The sequence below is a fragment of the Clupea harengus genome, chromosome 2 (assembly GCF_900700415.2).
Source record: "Clupea harengus chromosome 2, Ch_v2.0.2, whole genome shotgun sequence".
In the NCBI taxonomy this organism is placed as follows: domain Eukaryota; kingdom Metazoa; phylum Chordata; class Actinopteri; order Clupeiformes; family Clupeidae; genus Clupea; species Clupea harengus.
Genome location: NC_045153.1, coordinates 15148134 through 15161234, shown reverse-complemented (window position 1 = coordinate 15161234; position 13101 = coordinate 15148134). Strand labels below are relative to the sequence as shown.

At 40.5% G+C, this 13101-nt stretch overlaps 3 protein-coding genes across 3 annotated transcripts in view; all 3 read left to right on the top strand.

Annotated features, from left to right (window-relative positions):
- Window positions 1-507: 507 nt before the first annotated feature.
- Window positions 508-4053, top strand: LOC105908639 (caspase a-like). Its single transcript, XM_042709997.1, has 8 exons — window positions 508-615; window positions 1046-1309; window positions 1578-1717; window positions 1824-2000; window positions 2348-2588; window positions 2675-2791; window positions 2900-3009; window positions 3485-4053. The coding sequence occupies exons 1-8, from the start codon at window positions 609-611 to the stop codon at window positions 3575-3577; spliced, it is 1149 nt and encodes a 382-aa protein (XP_042565931.1). The 5' UTR covers window positions 508-608; the 3' UTR covers window positions 3578-4053.
- A 2881-nt stretch (window positions 4054-6934) lies between these two features.
- Window positions 6935-9440, top strand: creg2 (cellular repressor of E1A-stimulated genes 2). Its single transcript, XM_012837245.3, has 4 exons — window positions 6935-7494; window positions 7929-8098; window positions 8285-8398; window positions 8675-9440. Exons 1-4 carry the CDS (start codon window positions 7075-7077, stop codon window positions 8814-8816), a joined length of 846 nt encoding a protein of 281 aa, XP_012692699.2. The 5' UTR covers window positions 6935-7074; the 3' UTR covers window positions 8817-9440.
- Window positions 9441-10030: 590 nt separating this feature from the next.
- mgat4a (alpha-1,3-mannosyl-glycoprotein 4-beta-N-acetylglucosaminyltransferase A) overlaps window positions 10031-13101 on the top strand; it is a 39861-nt gene continuing 36790 nt past the window's right edge. The window contains exons 1-2 of the mRNA XM_012837231.3: window positions 10031-10446; window positions 11084-11504. Of these exons, the coding sequence (XP_012692685.1) occupies window positions 11411-11504 (94 nt within the window). The 5' untranslated portion in view covers window positions 10031-10446; window positions 11084-11410. The remainder of the gene's footprint in view (window positions 10447-11083; window positions 11505-13101) is intronic.

Below are 13101 nucleotides of genomic sequence, written 5' to 3'. Positions count from 1 at the left end.
GCCCACATCTCAAAAACGTGGGGTGACCGCCTCAGTCTCTCACAATAGACCCCGACAAGATTTCACATATCTCAGTTTTAGTTCAGGTTAATTCACAACCCTAAGTAGTCTGCGAGTGCCTCAGGCACAACCACTGGCTCACTTTTTCAGCAGCCTCAGACAACTCCTTTAAAGCACCTTTGAGTGACCATCCTCAAAACCTACACCTCGACCACAAAGCTACTCATGAAGTATGTTCACATATGTCTGTGAACATGATATATGAATAGTATACGTACATTTAATTTGAATATTCATTTTGAGCCCAAACTTGCATGGATGAGTGGGAAATTTAAATTTAGGATTACATTGCCATTCTGAAAATTACATTTTCATTTTCATTTCGATACTGAAATGCTTTCATGTATTTGTCAGCAGCTGGCTATCATATTACGTAAAGTGTACAATACTAGGCATGACACAACCTGTAACGAACCAATCAGGGTTAAGCAAAGTACAGGAAGAATTATTTACGTCTCATGTCTTTTGTGAATCGTCTCGTTTACCACACCTGTAAATGCTGCGGGAAGTAAACAGAAAAAACCTGAATATTTAAAAAATCCTGAAAAATGGCAGGTAAGATTAACGTTTAAACTATTTATATTTGCTTTCTAACTATACAGCCTATAAACGAGATATAAACATATATCTCCTGACACGCCTTGTCTTCACGTCTTCGGCCCTGAATTTTGCAAAGTTTTGTTTCACCTTCTTTTAACAATTGCCTTGGGTTAGAACCTTGCTGTTATACTAAAATGCCGTAGAACCAGATGTGCTTAATTTATGAATGCATTTAAACACAAATTTGATAAGGTATGACTAAAAACGAGATTACTTTCGCTTTGCAAGCCCTTGGCAGTATTGTTCAGCCAGTTATACCGGAATGGGACAATTCAACACTACTGTAGACTTATTAAAAATGTCCCCAATTGATCGCTAAAACAACGTAGACTTCACAGGTATTTTAATGGATACCCATTCTTGGTCCTTTTTTTAAATTGAATAGCTGTGAAGTTGACCAACGTTCGCACGAAGTTTGTGGAGAAAGTATCTGCAGGCGTACTCAAGCAATTGCTGGACGATCTCAACGAAGGACGTATCTTGAATGAAGAGGAAATGGAATCGGTTATTGAAGAACACAAAGCGAGGACGGACAAGGCTCGCTGTCTTATTGACATGGTTCGGAAAAAGGGGGAAAAATCTTCTAATAAGATGATCGAGTATATCAAGAAGAGAGATGAAAATCTCTACGATGAGCTGGGTTTTGCCAGTGAGTAACATTCCAGATGTATATGAAGACGAATAGGCTACTCATAGGCTACATTGTGAATCATTCATTGTATTCAAACGAATACATCTTTTATCAAACTTTTATTACTCATTGAGTTCATTGAGATGACAAGAAATAACATTTTAATGGCAGTGCCCCATGGATGTTCATCCTCTGCTTCTGGAGCTCTGCGCAGCTATGTGCTTCTCATTTTGAAAATAGAATACATCACTTGCCTGCTTATAGACCGAACTGCATTATGTTCCAGCTGCCCCAACACCATTGCCACAGGTGGCAACACCAATGCCACAGGTCTCAGTTGAGAACTCAGATGAGTCGTTTGTATCAGAGGTCCTTCTTACCAGCTCAGAGCAGTTCAAGTCACAGAAACTTCAGGAGGGAAACGGGGTAAAGTGTTTTTTATAAATGTCCTTTATATATAAATCCTTTATAAATTAACCTAATTTACAAAAATAGCAAATGGTGAGTTTCTTGTGATTCACTACCCCCATAGATCTACAAGCCCCAGGACAAGCCTGGAAGGAAGCGTCTGGCACTACTCATTAACAATGTTAAGTTTGACCGTGAGAGCATGTTGAGACGAGGGGCCGAGAAAGATGAGGAGAGAATGGAGTTTCTGCTGAAGGAGCTGGGATATGAAGTAGTAAAACACAGGGACCTCTCTGGTGAGGTAGGCGAGATTACATTTGTCTGCTAGTCCCACAAAATGTACCGACTTGTATAACTTGGTTGAATGCACTCTTAATGGATGATAATCTTGCACAGTTCAGAATCTATACTGGGTTCTCGATTGTAAAAATAACCTATTTCTTGTACATTAAGATCGTCAACCTTAAGGCGTGGCTGAAATGCATAGTTAATTGTGATGAACCAAAATTGACCGGTAGCAGAAATGGTCATATTGTTATCAAAGAGATTGCTTCTATTGCACCACAAAGAAATGTGTATTGCCAATGGTGTAGATTATTAAGGATCACAAGACATTATATTTCACCCTAACAAAGTCTATCCCTGCAGGAGATGGACAGGGCCGTCAGAGATTTTTCAAAACGCGAGGAGCATGCTACATCTGACAGCACCTTTGTCGTAATAATGTCACATGGGAAGAGGGACGCCATCTTGGGTGTGCACTGGGATAGCGGCAATCCCAACCCTGACGTTTTCCACATCGATAAGATGTACAACCACCTGAACACCAAAGGTTGTCCTGGATTACGTAACAAACCAAAGGTCATTCTTATTCAGGCCTGCAGAGGAGGTAGGTTTCTGACTTTACTCTTGAGTGTTCTATATGGTAATTTTGGGTCATTCTCAGATAGAAGTAATCACAGTTTACTGTTTCAGGTGAGGATGGACATGTTTGGATGTCGGATGGCATGCAGGATGACAGTGCTGCTATTGAGAGTGATGACATGGAACATAAGGAGAAAGACTTTATCTCTCTTCTTTCCTGCACACCTGGTTAGTGGATCACTTCTGTTTCACTCTGGTTTCTTGGGTCCATTAATGAACAAATGCATCAATGCAGCACACTATATACATTACACTGAGGTTATGTTCTCTCCTCAGATACAAAATCCTACAGGGATGTGGAGAAGGGCACTTTTTTTGTCCAGTACCTTGTGGAAGAGTTCAACACCCATGCTCACAAGGACCACGTAGAGGAATTGTTCACAAAGGTAATTATAATGCATAAGACTTCAATCATTTAATTCTCTAGTGCATACCAGGCAGTAGACATTTAAGGCAGGGAAGGCGATTTATTTCAGAAGCATTTTTGTTACATTTCTTGAAATCCTCTTCACATCCTGATAGCAATGAATAAATGAAATGCTCTGACAACAAAAAGAAAATAATCCGTCACCTGTGGCAGCTGCAGGGCTGTAAAAAGTCTGTCCAATCAGGACCATCAGTACCACCATCATCTTATGACCTCTTAAAACTTGTCAGTAACCTGATGGGGGCACTGACCCTTCTCATAGAACAACTAAGTTGGTCTGTTTCTCATATATTTTCAGATCTTTTTAGATCTTGATCAGAAGGTTAACTTGTTCTGTTGTTATCGTGGTTTGACTTAGGAATCTCACTTGAACCACATAAACCTAGGGTAGTTTATTTTGTTAAAGTATTGACAACAGTGTTTTCTTCCAATAGGTTATGAGACGCTTTGAGAAGTTTCCAAGACAGATGGTATGCAAAGACAGGACCACCCTCTCAAGGCACTTCTACCTGTTCCCAGGGCTATAAACTAATATAGTGTACTCTGGCATTTTGCTACTTTTTGAAGGAAAATGATATACCTTTTTTAGAATTTGTAACGGATTATCAGAGTTGCAATAGGCCATTTACTCTTTAATTTCATACTTAATGATTAGTATTTGTAATTCTGTCTAGCACAAGATTACCAACAAATGCTTATTTCCGTTTTTAAATATGTAGCTAATTTTAAAATATGTCAGTTAACTATGGTGCTGGTGGTACAGTGGTTAGCATTGCGGTCTTCTATGCAGCTGACCTGGATATAATGCCCAGTCACTGCAGGATGCCTATGTAAGTTGATTTGGATGAAAGTGTCTGCTAAATACGTTACCTTTTAAATCCATTTTTTTTAAATAATAATTTTTCAACAAATATTTGTAATATGATGGTACGATGGTACGATGACTTATTCTTTTTAGGTATGGTAAGATGACATTAAAATTGAAGCTATGATATGACATAAATTGTAGGCTCTCAGTATGCTGTTTTCCTCCAGAAGTTGCTCTATACAGTATATTGGGTGTCAATCAATGACAGTCTCTTCTACCGTCAGGAGAGTTTTTTCCCCAAAGACTGAATTGTCTCTCTCAGCCGTGACTGTGCTGACATGTTTGTTTGTGCCACTGGTTGACCTGAGGAATGGTAACCCGAATCAATAGAGCTGTTAACTTCAGAGTTCTTACCAAGTAATGGAATTTGTATTTTAAGGCTGAAGGCAAATAGCTATAGCAATTGCATATGGCACTAATACATCTGCAGCAAATGTTATCTGTTTTATAAATATTTCAATCAATCAATCAATCAATTTGTTTATTTGATCAAGAGGGACAGTGTACATTCATGAACATTAAAATGTAAATGCACCCAATTATAGCCAAAAGGCTAGTTTCCATTGGCAGTCCCCCTGCCAGAGTGAAAAAGGCTATACAACCTAAAAAAAGGCATTAACGTATATCAAACATAACATTGACAATAAATCAAAAAAATAAAATAAATAAGATACAATAAAATAGAATACAATCCTAATATACAAGTTCTACTGCTATACAAGTTCTACTGCTTACCCACTAGTGATCACATTTTTGGTTATTTATCAACCATGTTTTGAGATTACTTTTAAAACAGTTAAATGAGGTTGATTCTCTAATGTTCTGAGGGAGATGGTTCCATTCCCGGGCTGACCTAACTGAGAAAACCGACTGTCCAAATACACTTTTTTTTAAAGGAATATCACAGTCTCCTCTTGCTGCCCCTCGAGTAGCACTGGTTGCTGCTGTTCTAAACGTGACTAGGCTGCATAGTGGTGGGGGGGGCAGGTTAAACCGGATTTTGAACATTAAACAGCAGTTCTTAAATGTGATCAGGTTGTCCCAACTTAAAAGTTTGTACTTATGGAGGACTGAACAGTGATGGAGTGATTTAGGTTTTTTGTCAAGTATTTTGAGAGCCTGTTTGTAAAGAGACATGACTGGTTTAAGGGTAGTGGAGTTGGCAGTAGACCAGGTGGGTAAGCAGTAGTTAATGTGAGATAAAATCAGCGAGAACATGTACATTTTAGCAGCAAAAACATAGCAACGGTTTTGGAATTGTTGAGCTGAAGACAACATTTGTTTAACCAGTCAGACACATCAACCATGACCTTTGTAAGCCTAGCAGCGACCTCTACATTATTTTTACCCCACCCAAAGATCACAGTGTCGTCTGCGTACATCAGAACCTCACAGGCTTGGCATACGGATGGTAAATCGTTAATATAAAGACTGAAAAGAAGTGGACCCAGGATTGAACCTTGGGGAACACCTGTAGACAGATTTTTGAAGTCGGATAATACATTGTTTATTTTAACACACTGAGTTCGAGTTGATAAGTATGATTTGAACCAGCTGGATGCAGAAGAAGAGAAGTTAAACTGATCAAACTTAGACTGAAGTATGTTGTGGTTGACCGTGTCAAACGCTTTCCGAAGATCTAGAAATACTGCACCCACAACTCCTCCTCTATCCATAAGGGAATTGAACCTTTCAATAAAATAGACCGTTGCAGTTTCGGTGGAGTGATTTGATCTAAAACCATGCTGCATGGGGTGTAAAAGCTGATTAGAGTTAAGATGATAAATGAGTTGCTCTACTGCTAATTTTTCCAAAACTTTGGACATTATGGGAAGTATACTAATAGGTCTGTAATTGGCTGCTGAGTGAGGATCACCAGTTTTAAAGATAGGAACTACAACTGTAGGTTTCCAATGATCTGGAAAACACCCATGTTCTTGAGAGAATGACAGGTTAGCAATATGGGTAGTAGGCTTTTTAACAACAAGCAAAGGTCTTTAACCATGGCAGAGTCCATTTCAAAGATGTCCTTTGACTCTTTGGGTTTAAATGATTCAATGATGTTCTCTACTTGTTCTTCAGATACCCTTTCAAGGTTAAATATGGGCACAGTTGGATTATGAGAAATGCCACCATACTGCTTGTGTGAAGGGAAACTGTTGGCAACAGCAGCCACAGAATCCACAAAATACTCATTTAGCATTTCAGCCACCATGGGTGGATCATGTGAAAGACTGTCATTGATCCTGAGTTCTATCTGTTTTCTAACATTGTTTTGTCCAATTAATTTCTTTATTTGTTGCCATATTTGTTTAGAGTCTCCTTTAGAATTCACGATTATTTCAAGGAAATAATTTGCCTTGGCTTTTCTAAGTTCTCTTGTCACCTTGTTTCTTAATGCTGTAAAAATGTGCCTATCAGTTATCCGTTTGGACTTCAGGGATGTTTTAAGGGCTCGATCCCTTTCTCTCATCAATTGAATAACATTTTCATTTATCCATGGCAGAGAACTCCTTTTACAGAATAGGTCGCGACGGTACCACCGCTTCATCTCGAGTTTTATAAAGTATTGTTGTATTTTATCATTCATAGAGAATGTGAGTCATAACATTGATTTAAAAACTGTAATGGCATCTATTCAAGAAATGCTATGTATTTTAATCCATTCAAATATGGCCACTAAAGGTTATTTGTTTTTTTTTATTTTGAATATCTTCACTGGATAGCCTGTGTATTGCCATAAGGAAGAGCAAGAATTGATACAGGCCATTGTTAGAAAAGAATGTGCAAGAAACTTGTGAATGAAAACTTGCATTATCGTGTCTTTATCCCGACAGCACACACACATGCAGGTATGATTTAATTACTTGAATCCACAATTGCTATTGTCGTTGACAGTGGGGAAATACATCTTTCCTACATACTTCTGTGAATGGCTTTAGGGGTGTTTTACAATGACACACACACATTGGGTGACGACTCACCGATACTTTGGCGCTCCACAGGGTGTCGCTGGTTTTTTGGCACCGATCAGTTTGTGTATGTTTTGCAACAACACTGCTGTTGGTGATGTAACGGCGCGCATACATTTTAACCATAGTTGGCCGTCTGCAAATCCACCAAACCACTTCGACTTTGCCTTTAGTGGGCAACATAATGTTGCATTTTTTGACAAAAGCGCTGGCCTTACTTGCCACTTTGCTTTGTAGTGAGAGTTACACCATAAGGAATCCCGTATCGTGGGCTGTTACGAACGATCTCCTTGAAGAGGAGCTTGGAACGGCGTCAGACGAGGAGGTCGCACCAGCACTATTAGTGGATAATGTTGGGATTTGGAAACAGGCTTATCCACCGACGGTATATGGCGATAGAGCAGAAAAGCCCCAGCCAAAAGCCGAAAAAGATGTCACTCATGTTTCGTCTGCGGCCCGTGTCTTCTCATATAGAATGGAGGAGGTGAATCCCCCATCTAAACCTCCACCACCACCACCGCACGAGGAGACAGCAAAGACCGCTAGGTACATAGCACATTACAGTGACTGGGGACACCTATCCACGATCTCTACGCAAGAGAAGGTAAGCTTTTTGCAGACTCGGTTTTGTAATTTCGTTAAAAGTGAAACGAGAGATAGCGTTCCTGAAACCAATTCCGTTCAGTTTGCAATTCCATAACATGCTTTTGCATAATTCTAGGCCCACTCACATTGAACAATCAACAGGAACTCACTCATGTCACTTTGTCATTTAAATTGCAAGGGAGGACCATGGGGACGACTCGTTGTTTTGATGTTTTGATTTGGTCAGACATAAATAGAACGCATTTTAGTGTAAGCTGTAAGGCATGTTTCATATTTTAACACCTTAGCCTAGAATACAGGAGGCTGTTTTGTGTCAGATATTACATACGGCACTGTAACATATGCAATTTGTTTTCTGTGCCCCAAAAATGCATTTTTGGTCCAGGGTGGAATGTATTTGTATAGGTTGCAAAGTTATGTTTTCATTCACAGATCAAAGGTCTGCCATTTGGAAACATTTTTTCAGTCAGCGATGGGCCATTGGACAACAGCACAGGGGTGCTATACTTCTATGTGACTCCAATGGACAACACAGTGGCAGACCTAAGGAACTTCCCCTTTGCCTCTCTCACCTTCTCTGAGGCTGAGGGGGACTTCTGCAGGTGAGAGAGAGAATTAATCAGGAAGACAACAAATGGTGTCAAACATCTGACAAGTTAAATTGTCTTTTTATTTAGGAGAGATGGATGTGATGAACTTTTTCAACTTATTGTCACTGTATTATATAAATAATGACCTAATTTCTGTTGTAGTAATGTGCAGACTGATGTGGTGATGTGTGTTTCTAGGGAGATGGTGTATGACCCAGAGGATCCTAGGTGTGCTCGCCTCACCCTGACTGGCAGGATGGTGGAGGTGGGGCCAGAGGAGCTTGACTTTGCCAGAGAGGCCATGTTCTCAAGGTGTGTTTCTGCAGGTGTTTAAGTTTAATAGTAAAGAAGAAAACCTGTATGTGTCCCAAAAATGTATGTATAGCAGGTCTTAGCAAAGCATAACCTATGAGTCTGGGTATACTAGACAAGCAAAGACTGCAGTCAACCATATAGATAATGGCAAAGCAAATTGAAGGCTCCTTTTCATGTGATGCTTTGAGCTAAGCACTTCAGAACATTTGCATACTGAAACAAGATCACACTGCCATAATGCATCTCTCTCTTACCTTCCTCGGTTCTGCTCAGGCATCCTGTGATGAAGAAGTGGCCAGTGGGACACAAGTGGTTCTTCATGAAGTTGGTGATAGAGCAGGTGTGGCTGCAGGATTGGATGGGCGGAGTATCACTCATACCACTAGACGAGTACTTTAAGGCCTCTCCATTCTGAGACCACCAATGGTGAAAAAAAAAGACTGTAATGGCCTCTAGTGCCTATGCCAGCAGACATTACTGGGCGTGACCTTCAAATGAAAATGGTGACTTCACATTACTGCCCCTGTTGTGTAAACCAGTTTGATATACCATATTCAGTATAAGGTATCATGTATATCTGGGATACATTGATGTTATGATTATGAATGCCACTTATGCTGAACATTCAGTACCTTACACATTACAACATTTCACATGATCAGTATTACAGACCTTTTTACCACTACATTAATAGTGTTGTTCACAGGCTATTTCTTTCTTTTCCGCTTTAATTTGGGTCAGCTCTAGATCAAACTGTTAAGCCATGAATTAGTGGCCTCATTAACTGTCCATGTTGGATGGTACAAAGACTGGGGTCATGAGGTGGACTTCCTCCATAACCACAACATGAATGCTTTTTGCACTGCAGAAGGTAATTTTTTGTGCGAATTGTGTCTTGACAGGGATTTTCCTTTTTGTTGAACTTCACTAAATAAAAACAACAATGAATGTATTATATTTGAATTTGCCTTGAAGAGTTTTAAGGAATTGTTGCACTGAGCTGAATTATATCTTTCGAAAAATAAACTTATTAAACACAGCATTTTCTACAGTGGTCTTTAGTGACTGAACCAGGTAAACCACCAACAAATGTTTTAGAAATCTGCTTGAATCTGCACCTCCCTGAGCTGGAGCAAACTTTTGATATGGATGTCATTTTCATCAAAAGGTTGAATCAGGCATGCGTAATACTACCGCAAACGTTCAAGAGACCAAACACCTTAGCGTACAACGTTTGCAGAGGTCAAACATTTAACTGATGACAGTTTACCCCGTAATAAATGTCTCGAGCTACACTCCTCAACCAACCGTTACTTCAAACTGACGCAAGATGTCGCAATATCATTATGAACGTCCTCTTCCACGCTTTTAAAATGCGTTTAAAGGTCAATTTAGTCGTTTTTGTTGTCCAAGGGCACTACGGAAAACAATGATGTGTCCTAGTAGAAGTAGCAGATCCCATAACAACTATAGATAGCTAAGCAACTCGATTGTTTGAAGGTTTTTTCAATGTAGCCTATTTGTTTACATATGGCTGAAGACTATTGGTGTAACACGAAATAATATGTGTTTGCGAGCTGTTCTCGTTGTCTTTACAATTAACATTGTGGGAAACATATTTATGAGAACAAATATTTATAACTGAACTTTGTCACCTGTATGAATGTGTTGCAAATATTTCTCAATTGTTCTTTATCTAGTAATTAGAAGTTAAACTGGTAAGATAACTTGTATCACCTTATGGGCAATAACTCCAATATGGTAATTAACCTATTTTCCTTATAATTTGAGGACGAAGCTGGACTGCGTAATTGAACCAAAGATATCGCCAAAGATGCATAGTAGCCAATAGTGTTCTCCTCTGGGCGGCGATAGCGTGAAGGTTGATTGAGAGCTCGCTAGACCCAAAACTGTTTTGGGTGGCAGTAGGCAGTGGTGTCAAGCACTCAACGTGTGCGAAAACGGAGATAAGTAATTACTCTGTAAATGGAACTCACTCTTAATGGCGGAAATGTGGAAACGGAAGAAAATTCCAAGATGCTTATGTAAGATTTTATGACTCTGTTTAATATCTCAAAACGCCGTTTCTTATATGTAAACATTAATGTTAGTTTCCCCTTGTGCGACAGGTACTGACGTGAAAGCCGCAGTTTCATACCAAGTGGTTAGTTAGCTGGCTAGCTAGCTATCTATAGCTGTGATTCATTAGTTCTATGTAGCGTACCAATATGGTTGTTAATGCCAAACTAGGTGTCGTTAAACCTTTTAGGTGTGGATTACAGCTATGCGTTTACTATTATCTGCAAAAGTCAGACAGACTGCTAACGTTACCCTGCAGTGAGCCATAGGATGAATATCCTGGCTGGCTAGCAAGCTAAGTTTGTAGCACCGTTAGTTTAAGCTGTAACGTTAAAAGGTATACTAACCTAACATTACCATTACATTACCCTGTCAGACGATTTGTTTATAGCTTCAGCTTCATTAGCTAGGGACCCCAATGTAGCTAGATGTGTAGCCACCACACTAACATCCTATCTGTATCGAGTCATGTTAAGACGCCAACGCTACTTATTTACCGAATGTTACCTATAGATACATTGCCGACATGAATAGCCAGTTTACCCTACGCCTGTTTAATCTTTCCTTTCTTTCCACCTCCCCATTCCCGTTAATGATTTACAGAAGTTCACTACGGATGTTGAAGATTTGAATGTCTCTCGGAGTAAAATGATAGTGCTTGTGCGGACATACTCTTATCACGACAGACCTGTGAAATGCTTTACATAGACCAGCCTCGTGATTGACCAGTACAGTCCTCAACTAATAAGCCGCAGAAGAACAACATTTTCCTGTCCTGGGGAGAACTAACGAGTTGGACATAACAAAACCGGGGAACCCTGACACCTTGTATGCCCGTCGCCAGATGCCTGGCTAATGAACCATCCTAACAAGATCTCCAGGCAAACGTGATCACGGCCAACAAGACCCGCGTAAAATCGGTGCAATGAGATGAGGCTCAGAAATGGAACGGTTGCCACTGTGATAATTTTCTTCACGTCTTTCCTTAGCCTATCTTGGTACACAGCGTGGCAGAATGGCAAAGGTAAGCATTGGTTTAGTTCGATGAGTCATTTTAAGATTACTATTCGTTTTGATGTCTTGGAAGGAGAGTTGATATGAGTTGCAGTTATTCTATGCTCAGCAGATGCTGGCTAGTTGTCTGTATCAAATGTGTCGCTCAGACTCCCATTAAACCACAATTACACGTGAAATAACAGTGCATTAGTACATGTTTTTCTGTTTGTTAGTCTTGGGAATAAGATTATTCTACCGTAGTCTTTTAAATTGTTTCAAATCACCAGCTGCTACTGCTGCCACCACATCACTTGCTTGATCTATACACGCATCCCACACCAGTGGTAATTTTGAGTTCTACTCTTCAAGGATCGGATATGAGTAGCAAGAGAATGTAAGGTGCCAGATGAACCGATTATTAGTCTACTGGGGGGGGGGGGGGGGGGAGAATCTTACTTAACATCTTTACAGATTCACCAAGAGGTGCCCTGACTCCCAAAGCAAGGGAAGAGAAAGCCACATTAACAAGCTAAACTCTAAACTAAGTCTGAGACCACACCTGATGTACATGGGTGGAGATGCCAATGGGCTTCCTGTTGTGAGTTCAGTTGGAGTGAGTGAATGCAGGTGCTGCATACCTGTAGACTTTGGGAAGGTTAGGGTGTGACCTGCTAAACATGTGTAAGCTAACAATCTGCTAATTTTGACCTTGTAGGAGCATACGTTACTTCGGTCTGTTAACTAATGGTTGAAGCCAAGAAGCCCTACTGCTGGATTGTAGCTGGTATTCTTTAGAAGAGTAGGCCCTCTTACTTTAATGTCTCTTGAGTTGAATAGTACCACAGCAGAGAAGCTGTGAATGTACAACTGCACCGTTTCACAAACTCTCCTTTCTGAAGCAGTTCTCATATGGGAATCTACAGCACTTCTGTCTGCCTGTCAGCCAACTCCCTCCATCGTGTCTCAGGTTGAGGCTGGGCTGCCAGCAGAGGTGTGTGTGTGTGATTGGTCAGGTTGGATTATTTTTTTTCCTTTTCAAAGCTGAGGACGTTGTCAGACAAAGCTGGGCATTCAGAGCTGTTGGTCGACTCGCCCCCTCTCTCGGGGTCCCTTAGGGAGACAGCCAGCCAGCCAGCCAGCCAGCCAGCGGCGTTGGCTCAATGGAGCCGTGGCCTTGGAGCTCTGGTCTCAGCTCAGGGGGCCGGCAGCAGTGCTAACAGCCACATCCAGCAGGAACCTTAGCGTACACATTCAAGTCACACATAGTGTCCTCATGTCAATCTTAACCGGCTCGCCTTTCAGACTTCCTCTCTTAATTACTTGCTGATTCATATCTGTCAAGGCCACCTAGCTTTGTTGGGTTTTTCACTCTCTGTCTCTCTCTCACTTTCTCTTTCTCTTCTTCTTGCCCTCCCTATGCATTCTCTGTCACTGGCGCTGTCTGGGTTTCTAACAAATTGGTGGATTCCTGAAAGTGGCCTCCAGAGAGAGTTGTGCTGACAAGATGGGTATTGTTGGTATGATGTGAATTTACATTCAGAGATGAAACTGTGTTTTTTGTTGTGTAATTACTCTAATCTGGGTTTTATTGGATGTCTTATATCTTTTGTCTTTTTGTACAGTAA

What these genes read in the sequence shown, in the direction of transcription:
- LOC105908639 (XM_042709997.1), top strand. An exon ending in ACAGGGACCTCTCTGGTGAG is followed by an intron (nt 2,001 to 2,347) that starts GTAGGCGAGATT and finishes CTATCCCTGCAG; the next exon opens with GAGATGGACAGGGCCGTCAG. An exon ending in TCTTCTTTCCTGCACACCTG is followed by an intron (nt 2,792 to 2,899) that starts GTTAGTGGATCA and finishes TTCTCTCCTCAG; the next exon opens with ATACAAAATCCTACAGGGAT.
- creg2 (XM_012837245.3), top strand. Translation starts at nt 7,075, where the DNA reads ATGTTGCATTTTTTGACAAAAGCGCTGGCCTTACTTGCCACTTTGCTT. An exon ending in CGATCTCTACGCAAGAGAAG is followed by an intron (nt 7,495 to 7,928) that starts GTAAGCTTTTTG and finishes TTTCATTCACAG; the next exon opens with ATCAAAGGTCTGCCATTTGG. An exon ending in AGAGAGGCCATGTTCTCAAG is followed by an intron (nt 8,399 to 8,674) that starts GTGTGTTTCTGC and finishes GGTTCTGCTCAG; the next exon opens with GCATCCTGTGATGAAGAAGT.